Genomic DNA, 22,505 nt, shown 5'->3' on the forward strand with positions numbered 1-22,505 from the left:
TTTTCATTGACTTGTTCCGCATTAATCAAACACAATTACACCCTTATTTCCTAACACATTTAATAATAGCTCAAAAAAAAATTACGAAGAACAAATTTTAATGAGGGTTAACAAAAATCCTCCTCTAAACTAGCTATTGACTCGAAACAAACCGACTCCATTGTCAAACCAGGCATAGCACAATTAGTGTCCCTCTGAACCAACTATTGACCAGAACCAAACCGACTTGACTGCCCAACCGGGCATAGCGCAATTAGCGTGGTTGACTAGAGAAGCTAACATTCGTAACCCAGCACCGATTCATGCTATTCGACATCCCGCGTATCTGATTTGCTTTGACAGATATTTATGTCTACACAGCTACACTAAACATATTTTTCTATTTCCGTGTTTTCCCTCGTTCTCATTTTCTCTCTCTTCACACTCTTCTCTTCACTCTCATAATTTGGTGCATTTTCCATTTTCAAACTCTCTATTCCTTCCAATCTTTTTCGCTTCAATTTCAATCAAATTATCAACTTATCAATGAGTTCTCAACCGGAAAACGTCAATCCATTCGCTGTAATTTTTCCCTAAATTCTCTCGTTTTTTTTAAAATTTGTTTTTTCTGCTAAATTCTCTATATTTAGATCTGTTTCTCCATTTTTTTCGCATTTAATTTCATTGTTTTGTCGTTATAATTTGTATGAATAATGTTGGTTTTTATTTGATTATGTCGGTTTGGTAACTGTGCTTGATTTTGGTTGCTATTGTTTGATCTGGATCTGAAACCCTATTTTAAAATTTGTGCGCATTTCAGAATTCAGCTTTATATTTAAAATGTACTGAGTTCGTTTCAGTTTCAATTTTGATTTGTTTTTGTTAATGTTGTTTATTATTTCCGGAATTTGTGATCACCGACAAGCTAATCTTAGGAAGAAGGTTGATTGCCACCTATAATCTTCCTAAAATGAACGCAACACTTTAAAGATTTCAGGACGTAATCTAATGAAATATATGCTACTTTTGTCCGAAATTAGCTGGTTGCGTTCGAGTTTAGTTGTAAAAGAACCCTAGGATTGGTCATTTATGGGTAAAAAATTTAGCATTTTTTACATTTAGTTTATGAAATGTTTGCGCAAAATTACAATTTTAGTACATGTATTAGATAATAATAGATAGTATTCCGTATTAATCATCAAAGTTGGAAAGGTTTGACGTCTAAAAATCAAATATTACCTATCTTAGAGGAGGGAGTTATAGTGTAGAGTCCTAGACATTCTATACAGTATAGGCTGTGTGGCAAAGTTAGGGAAAAAGGATCAAAGGTAGTATGGAAATATTAAGAATGACATTGTTGTAGCCTTGTAGGTATGGCTTAATGAAATTGTGACATATATACAATTATACAACAACACGAAAGCCTTATTCCCAAAATGTTTTGGGGTTGGCAAATCGTGAGTTCGTGACATATATTTTGAAATATAGGGGACCTATATTACACAGGATGTTCTAGGTTCAAAATACGTTTACCGAAGATTGCAAAATTGAAAGTAAGAAACCACAAGTCTTTTTGATGGAAAATTTTGTAGAGTCCTCTGAATTGGTAGAATGGTAGCAGCTCACACCATTAAGCATTACTTGTCAGAATTCTTTTTTTCGGTAACATCATAAATGTTTCTTATCAACTGTGATTTTGGAAGTATTGAATATTGACTATCAACTATGCTCATTTCACTCATAGTTCATGAGAGTGGAGTGGTGGTTTTGCCTTTTGCCATCAATTTCTTAAATAACCATATGCTATAGAAATTAAGATTTGGACCTACTTTATATTCTCCTAGTGCTATTTTTATTGATTGCTAAGTTACTTAAAGGTAGTTAACTTTCTTACTCAGGAGAGTCCCTCTAGATATAATGCAAGTCAATTTCCATGACTGTACTTTGAATGCTCAAATTTTGCAATAAACATAAAGCGCTCAAGCTTGGAGTTATTGTGTATATATTTTGTTCAAGAGAATTTGAACTTCAAAGTAATTCTGAACTGAAGAAATAATCCTAAATATTATGTACATAGTGTTAGTGTTTAATGATTTTGTATGGATGGGGCTTGTGTATTTGACTAAGTTTTCACAAATCTTGATTTAGAGTATTGTTAATACAATACATGTGGTGTTCTTGTTTTGGCCAGAATTTTTCATGTTCAAAGATGAGGCACAGTGAGTGTTGTCATTAATGAACTTATTAAGTTTTTCAAAGGGATAGAAATTTTGTTACCTTGTTACTGAATGCTATGTGTTACAGTGTATTTCTAAGGGCAATTGGAACATAGACTGCACTGGCAAAGCTGATCTGTTACCTTATTTTTCCTGTTTTGTGCATGTCCGAATTTAAGTTCCTTTGACTTTGAAGTTTTACTTTCTTTGTTAGTGATGACGTTTTCCCCTCGTTGCTAATGCTTGTGTCATATTTCACAGAATGGTTCAGGTGATACTGGCTCAAAGTTTCGCCTCCCTAACTTTGGTTTTGGTCAGAAGCATGATGCCACTGATGATGTACCATTGGAGACCAGGAATGTATGAAAACTTTAACACTTAATTGCTTGCTTTTGCATTATGCTTAAAAGGTTGTCAAAGGTATTTATTTATGATTTTATGCAGGATCCTAACAAACAGAAAGAACTTTCTGATTGGGAGGCAGATCTCAGAAGAAGAGAGCTGGTTAGTTTTACCATTATCTAAGTGGAGATGGAATGATTCCTAATTACTTTTAAACTGTTATAGTTGATACTTGATACTGTAAACTATGATTCTATCTTAATGGATCAATATTGATTTTCTCATCTTAGGTCTTTATTTTATTTTTATTATTATTTTTTGAATCATTTTCAACTTTCCTGTCGCAGGACATAAAGCGGAGAGAAGATGCTGTTGCCGGAGGTTCGGTGAATTGGAGCTTGATATCAAATGCTTAATTTTCCCTTTTTGGGACTTTGGCCATGACTGTTATTCTCAATGATGCTCTAATTAATTGTTTGTTCATATGTTCTTTTCCAGTACATTGCTAATTGCTTACTAACCAGTTTTTTTAATGCAGCTGGTGTTGTTGAAGATGATAGGAATTGGCCACCTTTCTTCCCAATCATACACCATGATATTGCCAATGAAATTCCTGTTCATGCTCAGAAGTTGCAGTATATGGCATTTGCAAGTTGGCTAGGTAAGAGTTTTTCTCCTTCAAAGTTCTCTGTTGAGGTTCAATTACGAGATGAATGTATTGAGCCATGGGATAGAAGTCATTATATTACTTTTGTTGCTTTGATATTAATGTTTTTTATTCACATGGGAAATGACTTTATGTTGGTGAAACCATGGAATATTATCACGTACCTGCAAAAAATTTATTGTTAAATTAAGCTAGGCAGTTCATCTTGTGAAGTTATGAAAAATTCCATTGCAGTGTAGCTGGACATTTCTAAAATTCAATTACATCATGTCTCTTATCTAGATTTGCTCAAAGTTTAATTTCTGGACGTATTTTAATCATTAGATTCTAAGCATCGTTGTAACATATAACATTGCATGGCATGTTGATCTTTGCTTTTAAATGGAAATGAAGGAAGTTGAGTAAATATTATAGTATCACTTGTAGTTCTTGCTTCATGTTACTTTCTTTGAAAACAGGGTCTTAAGCATGTCATATTTTTAATTTTAATGTTTGACCTTTTTTTATGTTGGTTTTTGTTGATTGAAGTCAATGACCTCTTTCTTGGTCTAATAGCTCAACTTCGTTTTTTTTTATCTAAACAGGTATAGTTCTTTGTCTCACATACAACATAGTTGCAATCATTGTCTGTTGGATCAAGGGAGGAGGTAAGCACTTTGTTCCATTTTCCGAATTAACAGTCTGCTGCTATGTTGTTTCATACAAAAATCTGATCCCATTTTGTATTCCAGGTGCCAAAATTTTTTTCCTTGCATCAATATATGCTTTATTGGGTGTTCCACTGTCATATGTGCTGTGGTATCGACCACTTTATCGTGCGATGAGGTAGTTGAATGTGCCTTGTCTCTTCCCTCTCCTCAATGATTTGGCGCTGAAGGAGATATTTAACATTGATGTTAATTGCCTTGTTTTTCTCTTTCAGGACAGATAGTGCCTTCAAGTTCGGCTGGTTTTTCTTGCTCTACCTGGTGAGTTTACACTCAATATATCTGTAATACCTCTTTTTTTTTGGTGTGTGTGTGTGTGAGTGTGTGTGAGTGTGTGTGAGTGTGTCTGTGTGTGTGTGAGTGTGTGTGTGTTGCCGGGGGGGGGGGGCATCTGGTGTAATATCTTACCCTCTTTTCTCATCTTTCTGTGTCCTGATTAAATATTATTATCCTCATGCAGATCCATATTCTTTTTTGTGTGTTTGCTGCAATTGCTCCTCCAATTGTTTTTCATGGGCAGTCTCTTACGTAAGTTTCTCGTTCCCGTTTCACATTGACACTATCTCAGCCAATCTATCTTTTGAGATAATATGAGCTTTGATTTATGCTGGGTGTCATCCGTTTTTACAAATTCACCGAGGTTCATCATAGAAAGAAAAACCGGAGGAATATTTTTTTTAATTATAGTCATGATGACTGTTGGTGGTGATGTGAACTGTGAGTATGTGGTTATACAAAAACATTTTGAAAGCTTAAACAAAATTTGGAACTATTATTTAAATGGTGCCAAAAGGCCCAAAATTATTATTGTTGCTTTTTCAGAGGTGAAATTAATACTCTGCTTTTTCTGCATAGATAAGAACATAAATTACAGTATAGAGTAGTAATCTTTCAGTATCTGTTGGTGATGCTGAATGAGTGAAAGATACTCATGAAATTTGGTCAACAAACACGAGGAGTTTCTGTTAAGACATTGAGTTGTGGGACTCTGACGGTGATTTCTAAATTATGTTTTGGAGGTTTCTCTTTTATTGAAATACATAAATAATAAATGATTACTCGTAGTAAAAAATCTCCAAAGTATTTTGATTTAGTTTTTTAACCCCCCCCCCCCCCTCCCTCCTCTCTAGGCTGTTAGTTTTGTTTCAAATAATTATGTATGAAGGGAATTTGTAGATGATAAGCCGGCAAATGCTCACTAGATAAGAGTCACAATTTATTAATTTTTCTTGGTCATGTTTGTAACTCATTTTACATGCATGGTAAATCGTAAAGTATACCTGGTCATATTGAACTCATCCTACATCTTCATCTGCATCTATTATGCCATCATATTGCTGTCAGATTTGCAGTCTTGTTAATTTGGTTGTTGGCAATCTTCGCATCACTTATTTCTGTTTTAGGACAACTTGTGCCAAAGTCATGGTAAGGCACCTGTCAATGATATGTCATTACCCTGGTAGAAGGTCCACATGGCGTAGTTTTTGGATAATATATATGTCAATATCATTTCTGATAATTATTCTTATATGTATGTGGTTTACTTATTAATTTATATCTTGCTACTAACTCTTATTTACACCTAAATTTCTGAATATCCAGGGGCATTCTTGCAGCAATTGATGTATTTCCTCACAGTGTTCTTGTTGGGGTAAGTTCGTTAGATATTAATGTCATGTCTTGGCCAGGAAATTATTTTTCAGTATTTCTGAAGTCAACCAATAACACATTACATCACATCAATGGGAAAATATGTCTTGTTTATAGTTTGATCAGTGAATTTGATTAGAAATGTCATTTAGTCATAGGTGTAGTTCTGCAATATGTTTTTCTGAATTATGGAGTAGCGAATTCAGTGTCAAGTTTTCCAATTATCAGTTTTCCATAACCTGAACATTATCATTCCTGTTGTATAATATGGTAATCGATTTGTAAATCTAATTTTTTTGACATCGAGTTTATAGTTTTAATTTGGATCCAGTTATTTTCTGGTCTAGCACAGTAAGTGATGGAACTTTAATGTGTGCAATATGTTTCTTGAGAGTTTATTATCTCCATTCAGCTCATGTTTTTTTTTTTTTTTTTCATCCTTCATGCTTTATCCTTGTATTTTTAGAAATCAAAACTCCTGACTTTGTTTGCGTATGCACTCTATGCAGGTTTTTTACCTAGTTGGGTTTGGGTTTTTTTGCCTGGAATCACTCCTGAGCTTGTGGGTTCTTCAGGTTAGAATGATATCACTTTCATATATTTGTGAATTTGTCCATCACTATTGTGTGCCAACACTAGGAAGGACATCTCAATTTTGTACTCCCTCCCTTTCTTACCAAGTTATATTTTGTTCACTCTTGTTCTATAAGAGTTTGAAAAGGATGAGTGGTTGTGGGTGTAAGTAAAAGGTGAATGAAATAATATAAGATAGAATCAAACGTCAAACGAAGTGCTTATCTATATATGAAATTTCTAATCCACTGTGTAAAAGGGGTTTGCTATAAATGAAATTTCTAATCCGTTGTGTTTGCTATTCTGCAGAAAATTTACATGTATTTCAGGGGGCACAAGTAGAATTCTCCAAGCATACAAGCGCTTCATTTGGTTTGTATAACCTTCCGTACCCTTCCAACCCTGCAAAGAGTTCATAATTTTTTCTTGGGTCTGAGTGTTATTCTAGTAGACAAAACCTTAGTTTTAGTTTGTGCATACCTTGTAAAAATGTTAAGGGCAGTCCATATCCCTTATTCATTTTATAAATTCATCTTTAAAGTTTCTTATTGTGATTCCTATAGTTAATCTTGTACGATTTCTTGTCACTCTAGGCTTGTAGCTGATGTTAAATCAGTTATGACTATTTCATGATGTTGTTGGCCTTGTCGCTGTGCACTAGATGTTTCGAAGTGCTGTGATTAAATTGAGTTTTTTTTACCGTTTACTTTTCATTGTTCTGTTAATCTCTGAGGGCTTGATGATTTTCTGCTCGACATCATATTTCTGGAGAAAAGCTCAATGATGGAGCTGATAATAAGGTACCTCATAGTCTCACATAGATAATCTTCCACCTTGAGATAAAAAGGATTCATTCACTCGTTCATTCATTCCATCAATTATGAATGAACAATTGTAAACAGCCAAATATTGATTCATTGGTGTTAACAAAAACACCACTAATAAATTATAATAGTACAGAGTAAGTACTCCCTATGTTTCTAAATGTTTTCATCTTTTGACTATGCATATTTTTCAATATAATACTTTGACCATAAAAATCTTAAATGAAGTCCATATCCCTTATTATATCTTTTGTTTTGGACATTTTTACTTTTCCGAACCCGGAAATAAAAGAGGAAAGGGTGCTCCCCGTGGATCCCAAGACAAATGAAGAGGCCATTTGGGGTCTTGGGGCTTGCTCCTCTCCTTCACCAAATAAAAAAAGTGTGAAGAGGCCATTTGGGTGGTTGGAACCATCCACATTGACTTTATACTTTCAATTATGTCATTTACGCATACGCCTCCTTTCATTGTCTCAAGGCTGTCACAAGCCTAGTCTTTGACACTAGGTTTTCAAACCTCTGAATTGGTCTGATTTGTAAATTATAGCCTTTATTTTTTTGGATAATTTTTACTTTGCTGGATTCATAAAGAAAAGAGATTAGGGTGCTTCCCACAAACCTCATGAAACCTCAAGAGTCCATTTGAGTGATTGAAATAGTCCAAGTTGACTTTATATTGTAAATTTTGTTGTTTACATATGCGCCTCCTTTCATCAACTCAAGATCAGCATGAGCCTTTTTGTTGATGAATAATGGTTGTATATGGTTCCAAACAACATTATATGACCTCGAGATGCATCTCCTACCCTCCCGAGAGTTTGCAACCCTAGGTCCTGAAAGCTTCGAAATTGGTCTCATTTCATGTATTATAACCTTTACTTTTTGGAAAAAATTGACTCTTTTGATCTCGAAAAGAAAACAGGTTGGGGTGCTTCCCATGGACCCTAGGACATCTTGAGAGACCATTTGGGTGGTTGGAATCGTCTGCTATGATTTTAAAATGTCAATTTAGTCGTTTACGCGTACGCCTCCTTTCATTGACTCAAGTCCAACACGAGTCTTTATGTTGTAATGGTCTCAAAACAACTTTATATGATCCCAAATTGCATCTCCTACAATCCCGACCTTTGAAATTAGTATCATTTCATATGTTATGATGATTGTCTTCATTTTTTGGATATATTTTTTAACGTTGTCGAACTCGAAAAGAAATGAGATTTTGGGTGCTCCCAATTGACCCACCCACACCCTAGAGACCATTTGAGTGGTTAGAATTGTCCGATTTTTGCTTTTAAAGGTTTATTAAAAAATAAAAAAAATTCAATTTACTATTGGAGGTCAAAAAAAAAAAAAAGGAAAAAAATAAAAATAAAAAAATAAAAATCTCGCGGAAATATTTGCGAAGCATTTAACTGCCGAAACCTAACAGAAACGTTCTTTTGGACGAAAACTGAAAGCGTAGTCGCCCCCCAAATACGATATCCCCCTCTTAAACCCTAAACTCTGCCTCCTTCTCTTTCCATTTCGCCTGAATCATCCTCATCAATTCTCTAACATGGGTAAAAAAATCAAGGATCTCACGAGTTCAGGCGGTGAGGAAGATCGAAAAATCAAGCGAAAGAGAAAGCTTGAAGGAGAAGAAGACGCTCAAATTAATGGCGAAGTGATAGAAACCCCAGAAATTTCAGCTTCTAAAAAGTCTGAAAAGAAGAAGAAAAAGAAGGAGAAGAAAAATGGGAAGGAAGAGGAAAATACCCAGTTGGAAAACGGGTCCGAATTGAGTGAAGGGATTAATGGGGAAAGTGGGAAGAAGAAGAAGAAGAAAGAGGAGAAGAGAGATGGTGAAGTGGGTGAAGAAGAGAGGAAGAGCTATGGTGGTGTGGTGGTTTCTGGGAAGAATTCGGGTGATTCGAAGTATGCACCTTTGAGTTCATTTGCTGATTCAAAGCTTCCTGATAATGTGCTTGAATGCTGCAAAGGTTTTGCTAAACCTTCTCCAATTCAAGCTCATGCTTGGCCTTTCCTTTTGGATAACCGCGATTTTATTGGGATTGCTCAAACTGGGTCAGGTATATGTTGTTCTATTGGATTTTGAATTGGTGCGTTTGATTTTATATGTAGTTTGGTATCTTTAGTAATTAGTGTGTAGGTAAATAGGTAATGTATGGCATGAGAATGTTTGATTTGTGATATGTGAAATCCTAACTTTTCATAGTAAACTAGTGTAAGTTTGTGTGAGGCAATCTTATTTGAGGATTCGGATCGGTTTGTAATGAATTTTGATTTTAATGTTGTTGTGATCAGGTAAGACCTTGGCATTTGGAATTCCAGCAATTATGCATGTTCTGGGCAAAAGAAAAGATGAGAAGTCTAGAAGGGTGAACCCACTTTGCCTTTTTTTGTCACCTACAAGAGAGCTTGCACAACAAGTATGTATTCTTCATTTGGTTTAGTGTAGTGTGTTTTTGAGCAAGGAATTGTATATTGAGGGTTTATGTACTTGTGTCTTGTGTTGGTAGATTGCGGATGTCCTTTGCGATGCTGGGAAGTCTTGTGGCATAAAAACTGCTTGCTTTTATGGAGGAACCTCAAAAGGACCTCAATTATCTGCTCTGAAGTCTGGTATTGTAAGTTTGTTACTTAATACTCACTGCTTTACCTACTTTCCTTTGGGTGCTAACTAGATGAATAGAAATGAACAATTTTTAAAAAAAAAAAAATAATTGGAACAAATGAGGCAAGGGGCTGAAGATGATTAGCATAACTTTCTTGAAAGCTTGGACTTGAATTGTTATTTTATGGTGACTCCTCTTACTTTCTGTTTCAAAATTTTAATATTTGATTTTTATATGTGGACCGGCTGCTTCTGAAGCTGTAAGACTAAACTGTCTCAGACTGTTGGATATACCACTATACCACACAGGTTTTACTTAAGTGCAAAGAACCATATAGAGCTATTTTTATGGGGAAAGTACCATTGGCCTGTCACACTTCAATCACTGTTTATTTTCTAGTGTTGGAGTCAAGTTGTTGCTACTTGCCTGCATTCCTTGCTATTGCTTTTCTTTCGTTACTCGAGTCAACATCATTGTGCTCTTCTTATCCATAATAAGAAAACATTAGATCTTTTAATTTATCCTCTATATCTTCTTTCATGTCTATTATCTTGCCTTAGGGCTGTCTCTATCTGTTTGTGTAGCTCTCAGCATCTCTTAAGAATCTTGAGTATATATAAGGATTTCCTTTTAATGAACATCCTTAATTTTTTGTGACTTCAGGACATAGCCATTGGGACTCCAGGGCGTTTGAAGGATTTGATTGAAATGGGTGCATGCCGTCTGCAAGATGTATCATTTGTGGTAAGCATGAATTGAAGTACAAATAATTTCTTGTCAAGTGTAACACCCCCCTCCCCTCCTCTCCTTCTTTTTCACCTTTTTCTTTTCATGTATTCTGGCATATGAGGGTTGCAGCCTAGCCTCACAGGTAGTCATCATTATTCACAAGCAGACATATCTTCTTAATGCTACCTCCTAGAATCATGCTCATTTTCCCGCAACAATTTAGGAAGCAGAAGATCACTATAGGGCTGACCGGCTGAGTATTAGTTTGATTCATCTTCCAACCAAGACTACTCTTCCTTTGCTTTGTTGAGCCTCAGAGCTTTGATCCAGCTCTGTTATGGCCGAGAGCACAATAAGTGATACAAATAGTTACTCTTGAGTAGTGTTGATTGTTATAATAAAATAGTGTTCTACTGATTGAAAATTCTTTGTGGTTTGGAAAAACAGTGTAGTATTTGAAGTTGATGCCTGAAACACTTGTCATTGTTTTGTGTCCTGTCTTCAGAGGTTGTTTTGGATTGAGAAAGAGAGGAAACCAATGGAGATATTTAATTGAATTAATTTGACATCCTCTTCCTCAGCTTAAAATTTTCTTGTTAATGTTAATAAGTTTCTCAACATCAGTACCTTAACTTTTCTTTTAGCATGCTTTGTGTGTCCTTTATGTTAGATTGATTCTTCTAAGACATAAATTATAAGCCCCTTGATCTTTATCATGGAATACGACAGAATAGAAGCATTGCGGACTTTTTGTTAATAAAAACTTCCCAGATTTCAAATAGTTTTGCTGATGCCATTTAACAATAATTTGTACTTCTCTCTCTTTTTTGATACTTTCTCCCTTTTTTTTAGTTGAAATCACTTTGCAAATTGCGGACTCCTAGGTAATTTTTGGAGATGAGATAGATAGAGAGAATAAAAAGATAGACCCATGTGATAGGAGAGAGATAGAGAGAGTTTATTAACTAAAAAGGAAAGTGATGCAACTAATTTGAAACTTCCGTTTTAGGAAAGTGATGCAACTAAAAAGAAACGGAGGAAGTATTAAAAATTATGGTGCTTAAGAGTTTTAGTCTAGGAGATCCTAAAATGCCATATGTTGAGCTTGTCAGACCAAAGTTTTAGTTTTTTAGTTACGTACTTACATGTATGCCATCTGAGATTTCTTTTTGGCTTTAGTGAATTTTGCGAGGTGTTATTTACATATTATAGTTACTTTAACCATGATGGATCGTTTCTTGTAATAGCGGTAGAAGAAAATGTGTGTTTGCTTTGCCTGTTTAGTATGCGTCTTGTACTGCATATTTCCCTTCTTACATTCAGCTCCAATATTGTATTCTGAATTAGGCTCCATTAGTGCATGCTTCCTGTGTGCCATCTTGGCAACTAGAAGGCTTAAGTGCTTAACTAAATACCCCTCCATTTCAAAATAATATGTTGTGGTAGATTCTTGTAGTTCTAATCTTAATTACTGCTTGATTTATGCCTTCTCTGCAGGTTTTGGATGAAGCGGATCGTATGCTTGACATGGGGTTTGAACAAGATGTCCGTTCTATATTGAGCAAAACAAACTCTGGTATGTTATGATTTCTTCTATGCCTAAAACTCTATGCTTCTTGTTGACAAGTCCATATTCTTTTTCTAGAACCCTGCAAATATGATGGAAAATAGAATTAGAGAAAAATAGAAGCATCTAGTTTATTAGAACCAAACATGTCTTTTTGTTTATAGGTATTAATAATTCAGTGTATAGCAATTTGCTTCTGATTTCATAAATTTGGATGTATCATTCGACTTTACATGTCTAGAACAGAATTTGTAGAAATGTAAAATTGGGTATTGAAGTAACTTACTATGCATTTTTCTTTTTGTTTTTCCTTCATTCTTTTTGTCAACAGAGTTCTAAGTTTGGTTGGGGAAAGCACAGGGTAAGAAGATCAATGACTATGATTAGAGTCCTTGACAAAATAAGCAGCATTTAGTAATGACTCTGCTGGCACTATTGTAAATTAATATTTTGCTTATATGTGATCATTGACTTGAAATTGAAATGGGCTTTTTCTTTCTTTTTTTTTTTAATTAACTTTTTATCTTTTATTTTATAATTAACTTTTTAATCTGGTCTAAACTTTGACCTATCTTCCTTCGATGTAAGGATCTTTCTTTCTTACCATCTATTTGTTCTTTCTTGTGGTTTATTTAACCCATGAAATTTATATGTTCTTTTATAGGCTTTAACATTTTCATAGCTGACTTGATAATTAGAGATTGGATGGGCAGTCCTTGAAGTTTCTTTAGTCCTCCTACCTCTTTGTCATAGTTGAATTTGAATTACTTTATTGATTGAAGTGGTCTTGATTATTTTACGAATTGTGATTGTCTTATCTTCTTAAAATTATTTTGCTTTTAGCTCGGCAAATGGTGATGTTTAGTGCTACTTGGCCTATGGAGGTTCATCAACTGGCCCAGGAATTTATGGATCCAAACCCTATAAAGGTAAGAACATATTGATATCATTGGCTCATTGCTATGTAATCGGTAATATGGCCGTATTTCTAAGTTGTTTTCTGTTTTTTAGGTAGTGGTCGGCTCAGAAGATTTGGCTGCCAATCACGACGTCATGCAGATAGTAGAGGTTTGGCTTGTTTTGTTAGATAACATTTATGTAGGTTCTGTTGTATACAGCTGTTGATTTCTCTCTCTTCTGTAGGTCTTGGAAGAGAATACACGGGATAGACGCCTTGTGTCTCTGCTCGACAAATACCATGAGTCTCAGAAGTATGTTCTTCATGTTAGGATTGAACAGTTGCCTCTCATCAACCTTTTATCTGCTTAGCTGTTAAATAGGTAGTTAAAGTTGAAACAAAATAAAAAAAAGTAATTGATGGAAGGAGCACCTTTGATATCACTGTTGATATCAAGACAAAATAAAACAGTTTGCCTCTTTATCAACTTTGATATTACTTTCAAGGCTTCAAGCCTTTGATAAGGCTTAGAATTAACATGGACAAGGAGGCTTGTTTACAAGTGCAAAGAAGCTATTTCTGATAACCTGGTTCGAACGTCATCTGATGCCTCTACTACTACCATTTAGTCCATTGTAATCCTAAGTTTAAAATTTGACTGTCACTCTGTCAGATACTCTTTCATCTCTGTTGAGAATGGGCATGGTAAAAGTACGTTATCATTAAGAAAATGACATGTTTAATATTGTCAAAATGTGAAGCTTCTTATGTGGGGTCCAGAAAAAATGAAAAATATATTATATGGGGTGTTGAAGACACTATATGCACAAAGACTTCTATTAGCGTTCCACAAATCATTTGGGTGGGACATTGGCTATCTGCTTGACATCTATCAATGTTTTAAATTTAGATGAGACACTCTTTATGTTCTTTCTTCTCTGATTGTTTATTTTGGGTAGATTCCTCACTTTCAGTGTGAATGTGTTGATGCATCGTTCTGAACTCTGTTTATTCTCTTGTACAGGAATAGAGTTATAGTGTTTGTCCTGTATCAGAAGGAAGGAGACCGAGTAGAGAGGATGCTGCAAGGAAGGTAGCTTTATAATTCCATTGTTTTTTTCCAGTATTTTTTTGTCCTTCTAGTATTTTTTGAAGTTGTTTCCAATATTTTGTGCTTTTTAGGGGCTGGAATGTTGTTGCTATACATGCTGGTAAACCACAATCTACACGGACAAAATCACTGGCCTTGTTCAAGAGTGGAACTTGTCCATTATTGGTACGTAATTTGTGCATAAGTGTTTACAGCAAGCAATTTTAGCTTTGCTGAAATTTTGAACTCTTTTTAAAAAGTGTTGTTTTGCAAGATGAAATTTTAAATTTAGTTACAATTTAGCTGAAATGATTCTGTATCTAAATTTAACAATTAGTTATCGTTAGATTCGTTACCCAAAAACTAGCTATTAGACAATTTTTTTATGAAGGTTTTTTTTTTTATTTATTTTTTAAATAGGGTCCTTTAGTGCCATTTACTATATTTAGCTAGTAAATCCAGTAATTTTCAAATTTCAAGGCACCTTTTTTTTGGTTGTAGTGCAACTATATCTGAGGTAGCTGTGTCATTGGACGGTACTACAACTATGAGCTTAGTGTATGAGTCTTCAATTTAGTTTTGGAGTTTAATTTGGAATAACTGCATTTACAGATAGCAACTGATGTGGCTGCGCGAGGTTTGGATATTCCAGATGTTGAAGTAGTTATCAACTACAGTTTTCCGCTCACTACAGAAGACTATGTCCACAGGATAGGGAGAACCGGACGAGCTGGTAAAAAGGGTGTTGCTCACACATTTTTTACCAAAGAGAACAAGGTGAGACTTACATCTAGTCAACTATATTACTACTATTCCATTTTAAATTTACCTTAGTAATAAATTTTACACCATTCTACAGGGTCTCGCTGGGGAGCTGGTGAATGTTCTCCGAGAAGCTAACCAGCATATACCTCCCGATCTTGTAAAATTTGGTACCCATGTAAAGAAAAAGGTAAGCATCTTTGATCGCTCCTTGTCGACTTGTTTTAACCCACCCCTCCTCCCTCCTATATAAATTTCTTTTCGAGGAAATTAGTAGTTCTGGTCGTGAAATTTGTGATGTTTTGCTCTTGCTCAAGCTTATGTGACCTTATACTTGTAGGAGTCCAAGCTCTATGGTGCTCATTTCAGAGAGATCACAGCTGATGCTCCCAAAGCTACAAAGATAACATTTGCTGACTCTGATGATGAATGATTTTGAAGGTAACCCATATTGTTAATCTGGGTGTGTGTCTCAGTGAATGTGAGATTATGAAATTGATAATAAGGATCTTGATTAAAGCTCAGTATTGAGCTTTGGCAGTGCTATTTGATCCTTAAGTCATATTGTAAATGTCGTCCTACTGAAGCTCTTGGTTGAAGCTCCATGGCACTTCTCCTCACCATGCCATTTGCATGAAACTCGAAGATATTCTCTGGAAGTAGTCAGAAGAGATATGTACACTTGAAGTTTTGAAGGCGCATATTTAGTTGGGTACTAGGGGGTTACTAAAATTATGTCTAGTTTTATGCATTTTGGTAGAATTAAATTAGGATATTATATATATTCTTCTACCTTGTTTCATATTAAAGTCCCAGTTTTGTGTTTCCTTTGCTATAACAAGATGGGTGGATAATCAGATTTATTTAAAGTGAAATTCTGGCGGATGATGTCTACTTCATGCACGAGAGAATTTGGTTTAATTCACGGACATACGTTGTATTTATTGAAAAATACTAAATATTTAGCTAATGCTCAGTATTTACCCCAATGTTACGTGTACACTTATGCGCAGTATATATAGTTTTATATGCATCCGATGAGTTGATGACGGAAATTAAATTTCTGAAATACATTAAAAAAATTGAAGGGCGTTTTAGGTTTTTATGCAATTACACTTGTTGGATTGGAAATACATTACAGATTGTAGTACGATTTTAGATGTAGAGTATCAAATTACGTAGTATAAAATTTTAAATTCAATTACTTTGTGTTGAACATGAACATAAAATCGTATTATAAATTCTTTTCTACGTAGTATTTATGCTTATGACTTTATCCACCCCTCCGGAATGTATTAATCTCCCTTTGGACCATCTTTTAAGGCTCACAGCTAAAAAGAAAAAATAAAAATATGAATACAGTATACCTAGGTTTTTTTTCTGAAAAATATCTGGGTTTAGTACATGTACAGTCGTACAGATAGCTACACCAAAGCACTTTCCACCGTATTCTTGCTTGGTCCATGAATACATGAGAGACTTGGTACCTGATCAGACGACTTGTTCTATATTACATTATTACGAGTACAAGCTAATATTATACACTGACAGTTTCTTGCTTGCGGAGTCACTTGCTCGAAAGATTTGTGCAGTAACCTGTTCTATCCTTAAGGGCAGTTTTTGATTTCTAAAATTCTCTTGATGTGCCAAAATTGCTGCAATTTTTGAGCTCGCACAGGGAATCACCCACTTTATATATATGCTGTTGATTATTAGTAACCTATAAAGAATTCGGGGAGGCCAAGTCTTTTACCATACTGAATTGCTAACCAGCTTACAATGGAAAAGTATGTCACAAGCAAAAAAATCCGAGAAAAAATCACCCGATGTATTAGTGAGTTTGCCCTTGCTGCTGCAGCTCTAGGAATCGAACATAACAATTGACCACAGAGTGTAAACAAGGTAAAGGAAATCATGGCAATGAGAAACCCACTAATGACACCTATTATCACTTCCCATCCCATGCGTTTAGATCTAAGTTTACCGGATGACCATGACTGCATCATCTTTGTGAACCTGCAGCAACAAGAGGCATAGCAGATGAGTTAGTGATCCACACTGAAAACAAGTCCAAACAAAATTATTACTCTGTATGAGACATTCTTGTCAGTGATTCAGTAAAAAAAAAAAAATTGTATAAAATTAACGGTAGATTATAGATACATGACCAGGACTGCATTAATTGTTATTTTACTGAGTAGTAAAGATGATAGAACTATAAGAATCAATGTTTAGATTCAGAATTTCAAGAAATACTCACAGTATGGAGCATCTTTTCATCATCTCAGACAATGATGGATCTTTTGCTTGGCAACCAAAGTAACTGTCGTGAAAAATCTCAACTTTTGATCGCCCAGAGGTATACCAGCAATCGTAGGTTTCATTCACCTAATCCATCACATAGGAATATCACTTTATTACAAGATCAGAGTGTAATACATATAGTAAACAATCTTATTATTTCTAGTATCAGTCAGCATAATGTACAATAATGACATGGTCACTCCTAGCTCTAAGAGCTATAATTGAAAAATCCAACAGCTGTCGGCATGGCATAAGGTACTGTCAAGCTGCATATGCATCCATATAGCCTCAAATAAGGCATATCAAAGGAAATCAGAGTTTTCCATCCAATAACCTTCCATTGACATATTTGGACTCCAAAACCTCAGTCACCCAAATGATGTGATCAAGAACTTTTAGAAAGTGCTTCATGCCCCATTAGTATCCTCATCACAGGTACAAACAATGAAAGACCCCATATATCTCCCTAGTCTCTATCACCTAGGTGATCATTTGCTAACAAATATCAAGCTCTTTCCAACTTTTTCAATCAACAGTTACAAAAATGGCTGTTTCTTTATTGATATGAATTAGTTAATTTGATGGCAAACTATAGAAATCAAGGTTACTCCAGTACCAAATATAATGTAGGCAGAAAATTAGATTTTAACATTAATAAAAAATGGATGTAGTGGAGAAATCTAATGATGATATAGGCCTTTCAAAGACATAGCTAAACCAGAGCTGAATAACATTTACCTTTAGCATATGTTTAGTCAACCATGCAGTAGAAAAATTAGGTCGGCAATCACTAGGAAGAGCTTCCTTTGGAGCTTCTGCCAGACCAAGAAATGTTTGGCCTGAGAATCTATATTCCACCTATTAGATTGAACAAGAATTATGAATAGACAAGCACAAAATTTAACTAAGGAAACACAACTAATCATTCAACAATCAAAGTTAGTTTTACAATTATTACTTCTCAATATATAAGGAGTAGCTTTTCTTACAGTTAAATCACAGATGATTGTCAGAAGCCATATGTAATTGGAACTAAACATGAATTGGACTGCATCTTTTAGTCATGTTGAATTAGCAACTTTAAGGCTATTCAGATAAAATGTTCAGCCATTTTCAAGGAATAATATAAGGTAAAGTTATATTTTTAAAGATTCAGTTAAAATGACACAGCTAAAGATATTAGAGCATCCACAGTAAGCACCACTATCATAGAATATATGGTAACTCTATTGTTACACTATAACAATGGTACTCAAGCAGCCAACATTCAATCCATAGCACCAGCTAGAAGTTCATTCTAGTTTCAGTGAGAATGTCCATCAGCATTCCTACCAACCAGGCCATTTTTCAGTACAATTGGACAAGGATATACTAAAAGTTCCTTCCTCAGTGTCATTGCTTTTCATTTTCTCACCATTATATTGCTAACACACAAACCTTTCCTTGATCTTCTTTTCCTCTGCCCGCAATAAGTAATTTTGGCTTTATCTCAATCCCCAAAAAGGCAGTAAACAAGTAAACTTAAAAGGGAAAGGACTTGTCTCAAACCCACATACTTTTTTTCAACCTCTTGCTTTAAGGTAATTGACGATCCACTAGAAGTCACCTATGTCCCAAATAGCAGAGGCACTATAACTGTCAGAGATCAGACGTTAAACTATACAGCATAAACACAGAAATTTTGGCAAAAGTACCATATTATAGAAAATCACCTTAAGAATTAGTTGAAAAGGCAGGCAAGCAACCAGTTGGTTTAAGATTTAGGGCAAGCTTGAAGAGTCAACTCTGGAACTGCTGCAAAAGGCAAGCAAGCAGTGGTTTTGAAAGTCAAGGTGGGATAAAGTCTGAATGCCTCAACTATACCTAATGATTTAACGATTGATATTTACATGTTAGTAGAAAAAACATTTCAATAAGCAATAACTAACTCATTCTCATACTCGAAAAATATGTTAGTTGGACTCACCAAAATTGTCAGACTTGGTACTCCGTCCAACAAGGATATGTCTAGTCTTTACTAAATTCTTCTTTAACATTTGCAGGATGACAACAATATTCCACAATCCACATGGGTACGGCAAGCAAGGTAAAAATCAAAGCAACATAGCTAACAGGTTACAGGACCATAACAATTCACGATTCATTTTGTTTGAGAAATCAATGACAAAAATTGTAAGTTTAAGGCACAGAAGTATCAGATCATATCAGCCACAATCAAGAATAAGAGGCTAAAATTCAGAATATTAGAAGCTATAATTTACAAAATGTCCTAAAATGTAACACAACCTTAAATATAGAAGCCCAATAGTAATCATAATGACAGCGAAACTTCCTTCTTTCAGATGGGTAAAAAACACGCTTGGCCTTATAATTAAGTAGCCCAAGTTCACATATCTTTGATGATCTCAAGTCAACACCTGAAAACATAAAGTACTATATCAATCTGCTCATATTTTCAAAGGCAAATGCAAATACGTATCATGTACATCTTATGGGACCCTTGAGCAGCTCTAGGGAATTGCTATAGAAGGTTATATATCTGTTCTAGAATGGTAAGGCATCATAAGACATACTGACATAATTATAAGGGAGGCCAAGGCATGAATGAAATAGTTCTAGGCACTAAACAGGCCTCTCGGTTCTCTTTGGGAACCAAGGGAAGCACCCCAATGCCTAACCTTGCCAAGTTCGAAAATTCTCCGGGAAGCGAATTTGAAGGCAATAATACACAAAAACGGACCATTTTCGGAGATTTTGGGACCCGATATCATAAGCTCAAGTGAAGGCAGGGAGCGCATCTCAGGATCATATAATGTCATTTGGAACCATATATGGCCAATATTAGGTCTCACAAAGGCCCGTGGTGGCCTTGAGTTAATGAACGAAGACATGTACATATCCATATAGATTATATAGATAAGAGACAAAGTGGATGATTTCAACCACCCAAATGGTCTCCTGAGGTCTCTTAGGGTTAATGGGAAATCCCTCATCCTATTTTCTTTTAGAGCGTGGAAAAATTGAAAACTGTCCAACGTTAAAGGTTATTCACTTATTCCCTTTTGGACCAATTTCGAAAAGTTTTTTCCAAAATTGAAGTGGGTGTAGAAGGTATTCCCAGAGACCCCAAGTTCATAAATGTAGGTTTGGAGCAATTATAAGTCTATAATGTCCCGAAAATAAGTTTGGTACAACTATATAGCAATTTAAGAAAATTGTTGTAAAGGTAGTCGAGAGGTGCAAGAGATGACTCTAATCACCATAGGCATCCCGAAGTCCCATTAAGGTGTAGGGAATCCGTCACTGGGTTTATCTACTCAAACCCACTCATTACCATTGTTGATGAATGGGTTGTTTATATTAATGTTACACACATCATTACAATTGTTAATTTTGGTTGTTTACACTTGTTCATAGTGAAACATTTGCTATAATATCCAAAACGAAATGAACCTCATCTCATGGAACCTCGTGAATAATCAATATTAATCGAAAATCATTACACTTTCCCCAACAACTAGAATTCAACAAATCTTATGTCCAATAAACATAGTCAACCTAATTTCATCAATCCAAACTTTAACTAGTACACACTTTCCTTACCTATATCACACATCTTAACATATACTATTTCAAACACAAATAGGCCAAAATCACTAAAAATTCAATTTCAGCAGTCCATTAACAATCCAAAGTCACTAATCATACACTAACCTAACTTATATCACATAAATTGGATGAATTATATACCGGCATACACAAATTAAAGCTAAAATACTTAAACCAACATCATAAAAACTCAAAATTGCAGTAAAAGAAAAGTATGAACTTACTGGTGGAAACGATTTTGCATTGAGAAGGAACAGAAATAGGAGGAGGAATTGAGAAATTGGAGAAGAGTAAAGCGAAGAAGCCGAAAGTATAGGAGAGAAAAAATATGCAGATGAACATAAACCCTAATGTTAATGAACACCGTAGTAGTACCATATGATGTGATGCTTTTGCTCTCGATTCATTAGATGATAATGATTGTGATTCAGATGATGGTGATTCAGAGGACGATGATGATGATGATGACGAAGGTGAATCCATTAATCGAGAATGTTGGTTGGTTTGAATTACGACGACTGTAGAGTTAAATTTGAAGAAGAAAATTCAGCAAATGCTGCTGATGTTAACAGTCGGTTTGATTAGTAAGCTCAGTATTCCATCCATTTCAAAATACTCCATAGGCGATATTCTAAAATTCGTTGTATTTTCCGAATATCAACTTTTATGAACTTTTTAAGTATCAACTCACGGACTAGGAGTTCTTTCCAATTTATCAACTATATGTTTACATAAAATGAAAAAGTCGCAAATCACTTATTTCTAGGTGCACCATGTCAATTAGTTTAAATATTTGAACAATCGCAAATTTTTAACTAAGTGAAACATCAAGTAAAAATATATTCTCTCTCTTATCTTTTCCCCCCCTCACACTTTTCTAATTTCTGATTTCTCTCTCCTCTATTTTTCTCTCTGTTTGGGCATAGTCCATTGTCCTAACCCCAATGACCTGAAATGACGAAAATACCCCTCCACGATCTAACCCATCATTAGTCATTGCAAAGTACGGATTTGCTCTTAATCTGTCTACTCAAGTACAAGTCTGCCACCTGAAAAGTACATCTATAAATAGCTCATCATTCATTAATGATACGGACTTTTTCTTAATTCTCCCTCTACTTTCTCTCTCTAAATTCTCTCTCTCTACTTTCTTTCTCTAGAAGTATTCTCGCTGATTGAAGCATCAGAGGGGCTTTCCCGGGTTACACCCCCGGAGCAGTTAACCTTCTCTGTTTTGCAGGGCCTAGCTCTCAGACATACCTGTGCAAGGCGGAGCTCTTGGACATATCCTTCCTAGGCGGAGCCAGAGAACATTTGGACAATACTTGGATTTAGTCTTTAGGACATCTTGATATCATACCCTAACACTCTGAGGAGTATTATGTTTCCAGAAACACTTTCTATTTTCTCTCTCCTCCATTTTTCTCCTTCCTCTATTTTTTTCTCTCTTAAATTTTTTCATCATTTTGTTTTTGATTGAAATCATTCATCATCATTGTTGATCACCATAGATTGAATTCCTTCATCACCATTGTTGATTACCATAGATTAAATTCAAATTTCATTTTCTTCAACTTTCGATTTGAAACTTTGTTAATGGAGTTTCTGCATAAAGTGAAGCTGAAAATGGCGGCTTCAACGAGGAGAAGGTGGTTAAGACGGCAGAGATGACTATTTTCCAAAGAGATTCCATTATCTAAATCGCCATGGCTAGGTTTGAGTTTCGGATCGGAAAATGTATCTTTCGTATTGTTTTGATTTTTTTGTTAGTGTTATTTGTGTATTTTGTTATAAACAGTTCTGTATTTGGTTATATTTTGGTATTTTGAACATTTTAAGTTAAAAATATGAACGTATGATACGTTTTCAATAATTATTTATTTTTACCGACATATATTTTTGAAATTATGAACATCTTAATTATAATTCTGAACTTGTGATACATTACTTATGAACTTTTTTTGTTTGTTTTA

General features: G+C 34.9%; 3 protein-coding genes across 3 annotated transcripts; 2 read left to right on the plus strand and 1 right to left on the minus strand.

The window, feature by feature from the left end:
• The first annotated feature begins 361 nt into the window (after positions 1 to 361).
• LOC110732645 (secretory carrier-associated membrane protein 4-like) lies at positions 362 to 6,847 on the plus strand. Its single transcript, XM_021912611.1, has 12 exons — positions 362 to 561; positions 2,457 to 2,555; positions 2,640 to 2,699; positions 2,885 to 2,918; positions 3,076 to 3,198; positions 3,789 to 3,851; positions 3,936 to 4,029; positions 4,127 to 4,172; positions 4,372 to 4,439; positions 5,514 to 5,562; positions 6,071 to 6,136; positions 6,444 to 6,847. Exons 1-12 carry the CDS (start codon positions 526 to 528, stop codon positions 6,474 to 6,476), a joined length of 771 nt encoding a protein of 256 aa, XP_021768303.1. The 5' UTR covers positions 362 to 525; the 3' UTR covers positions 6,477 to 6,847.
• A 1,436-nt stretch (positions 6,848 to 8,283) lies between these two features.
• LOC110732647 (DEAD-box ATP-dependent RNA helicase 5-like) lies at positions 8,284 to 15,619 on the plus strand. Its single transcript, XM_021912612.1, has 13 exons — positions 8,284 to 9,027; positions 9,263 to 9,387; positions 9,478 to 9,585; positions 10,237 to 10,317; positions 11,800 to 11,878; positions 12,713 to 12,798; positions 12,881 to 12,937; positions 13,013 to 13,080; positions 13,792 to 13,860; positions 13,950 to 14,043; positions 14,470 to 14,634; positions 14,717 to 14,809; positions 14,960 to 15,619. The coding sequence occupies exons 1-13, from the start codon at positions 8,514 to 8,516 to the stop codon at positions 15,050 to 15,052; spliced, it is 1,632 nt and encodes a 543-aa protein (XP_021768304.1). The 5' UTR covers positions 8,284 to 8,513; the 3' UTR covers positions 15,053 to 15,619.
• A 347-nt stretch (positions 15,620 to 15,966) lies between these two features.
• Positions 15,967 to 21,396, minus strand: LOC110732649. The gene is made up of 5 exons (XM_021912613.1): positions 20,757 to 21,396; positions 19,210 to 19,340; positions 17,662 to 17,781; positions 16,880 to 17,007; positions 15,967 to 16,635 (listed from the first exon to the last, which is right to left on the minus strand). Exons 1-5 carry the CDS (start codon positions 21,013 to 21,015, stop codon positions 16,332 to 16,334), a joined length of 942 nt encoding a protein of 313 aa, XP_021768305.1. The 5' UTR covers positions 21,016 to 21,396; the 3' UTR covers positions 15,967 to 16,331.
• Positions 21,397 to 22,505: the final 1,109 nt, after the last annotated feature.

Source organism: Chenopodium quinoa, unplaced genomic scaffold (assembly GCF_001683475.1).
Source record: "Chenopodium quinoa cultivar QQ74 unplaced genomic scaffold, ASM168347v1, whole genome shotgun sequence".
Taxonomy (NCBI): domain Eukaryota; kingdom Viridiplantae; phylum Streptophyta; class Magnoliopsida; order Caryophyllales; family Amaranthaceae; genus Chenopodium; species Chenopodium quinoa.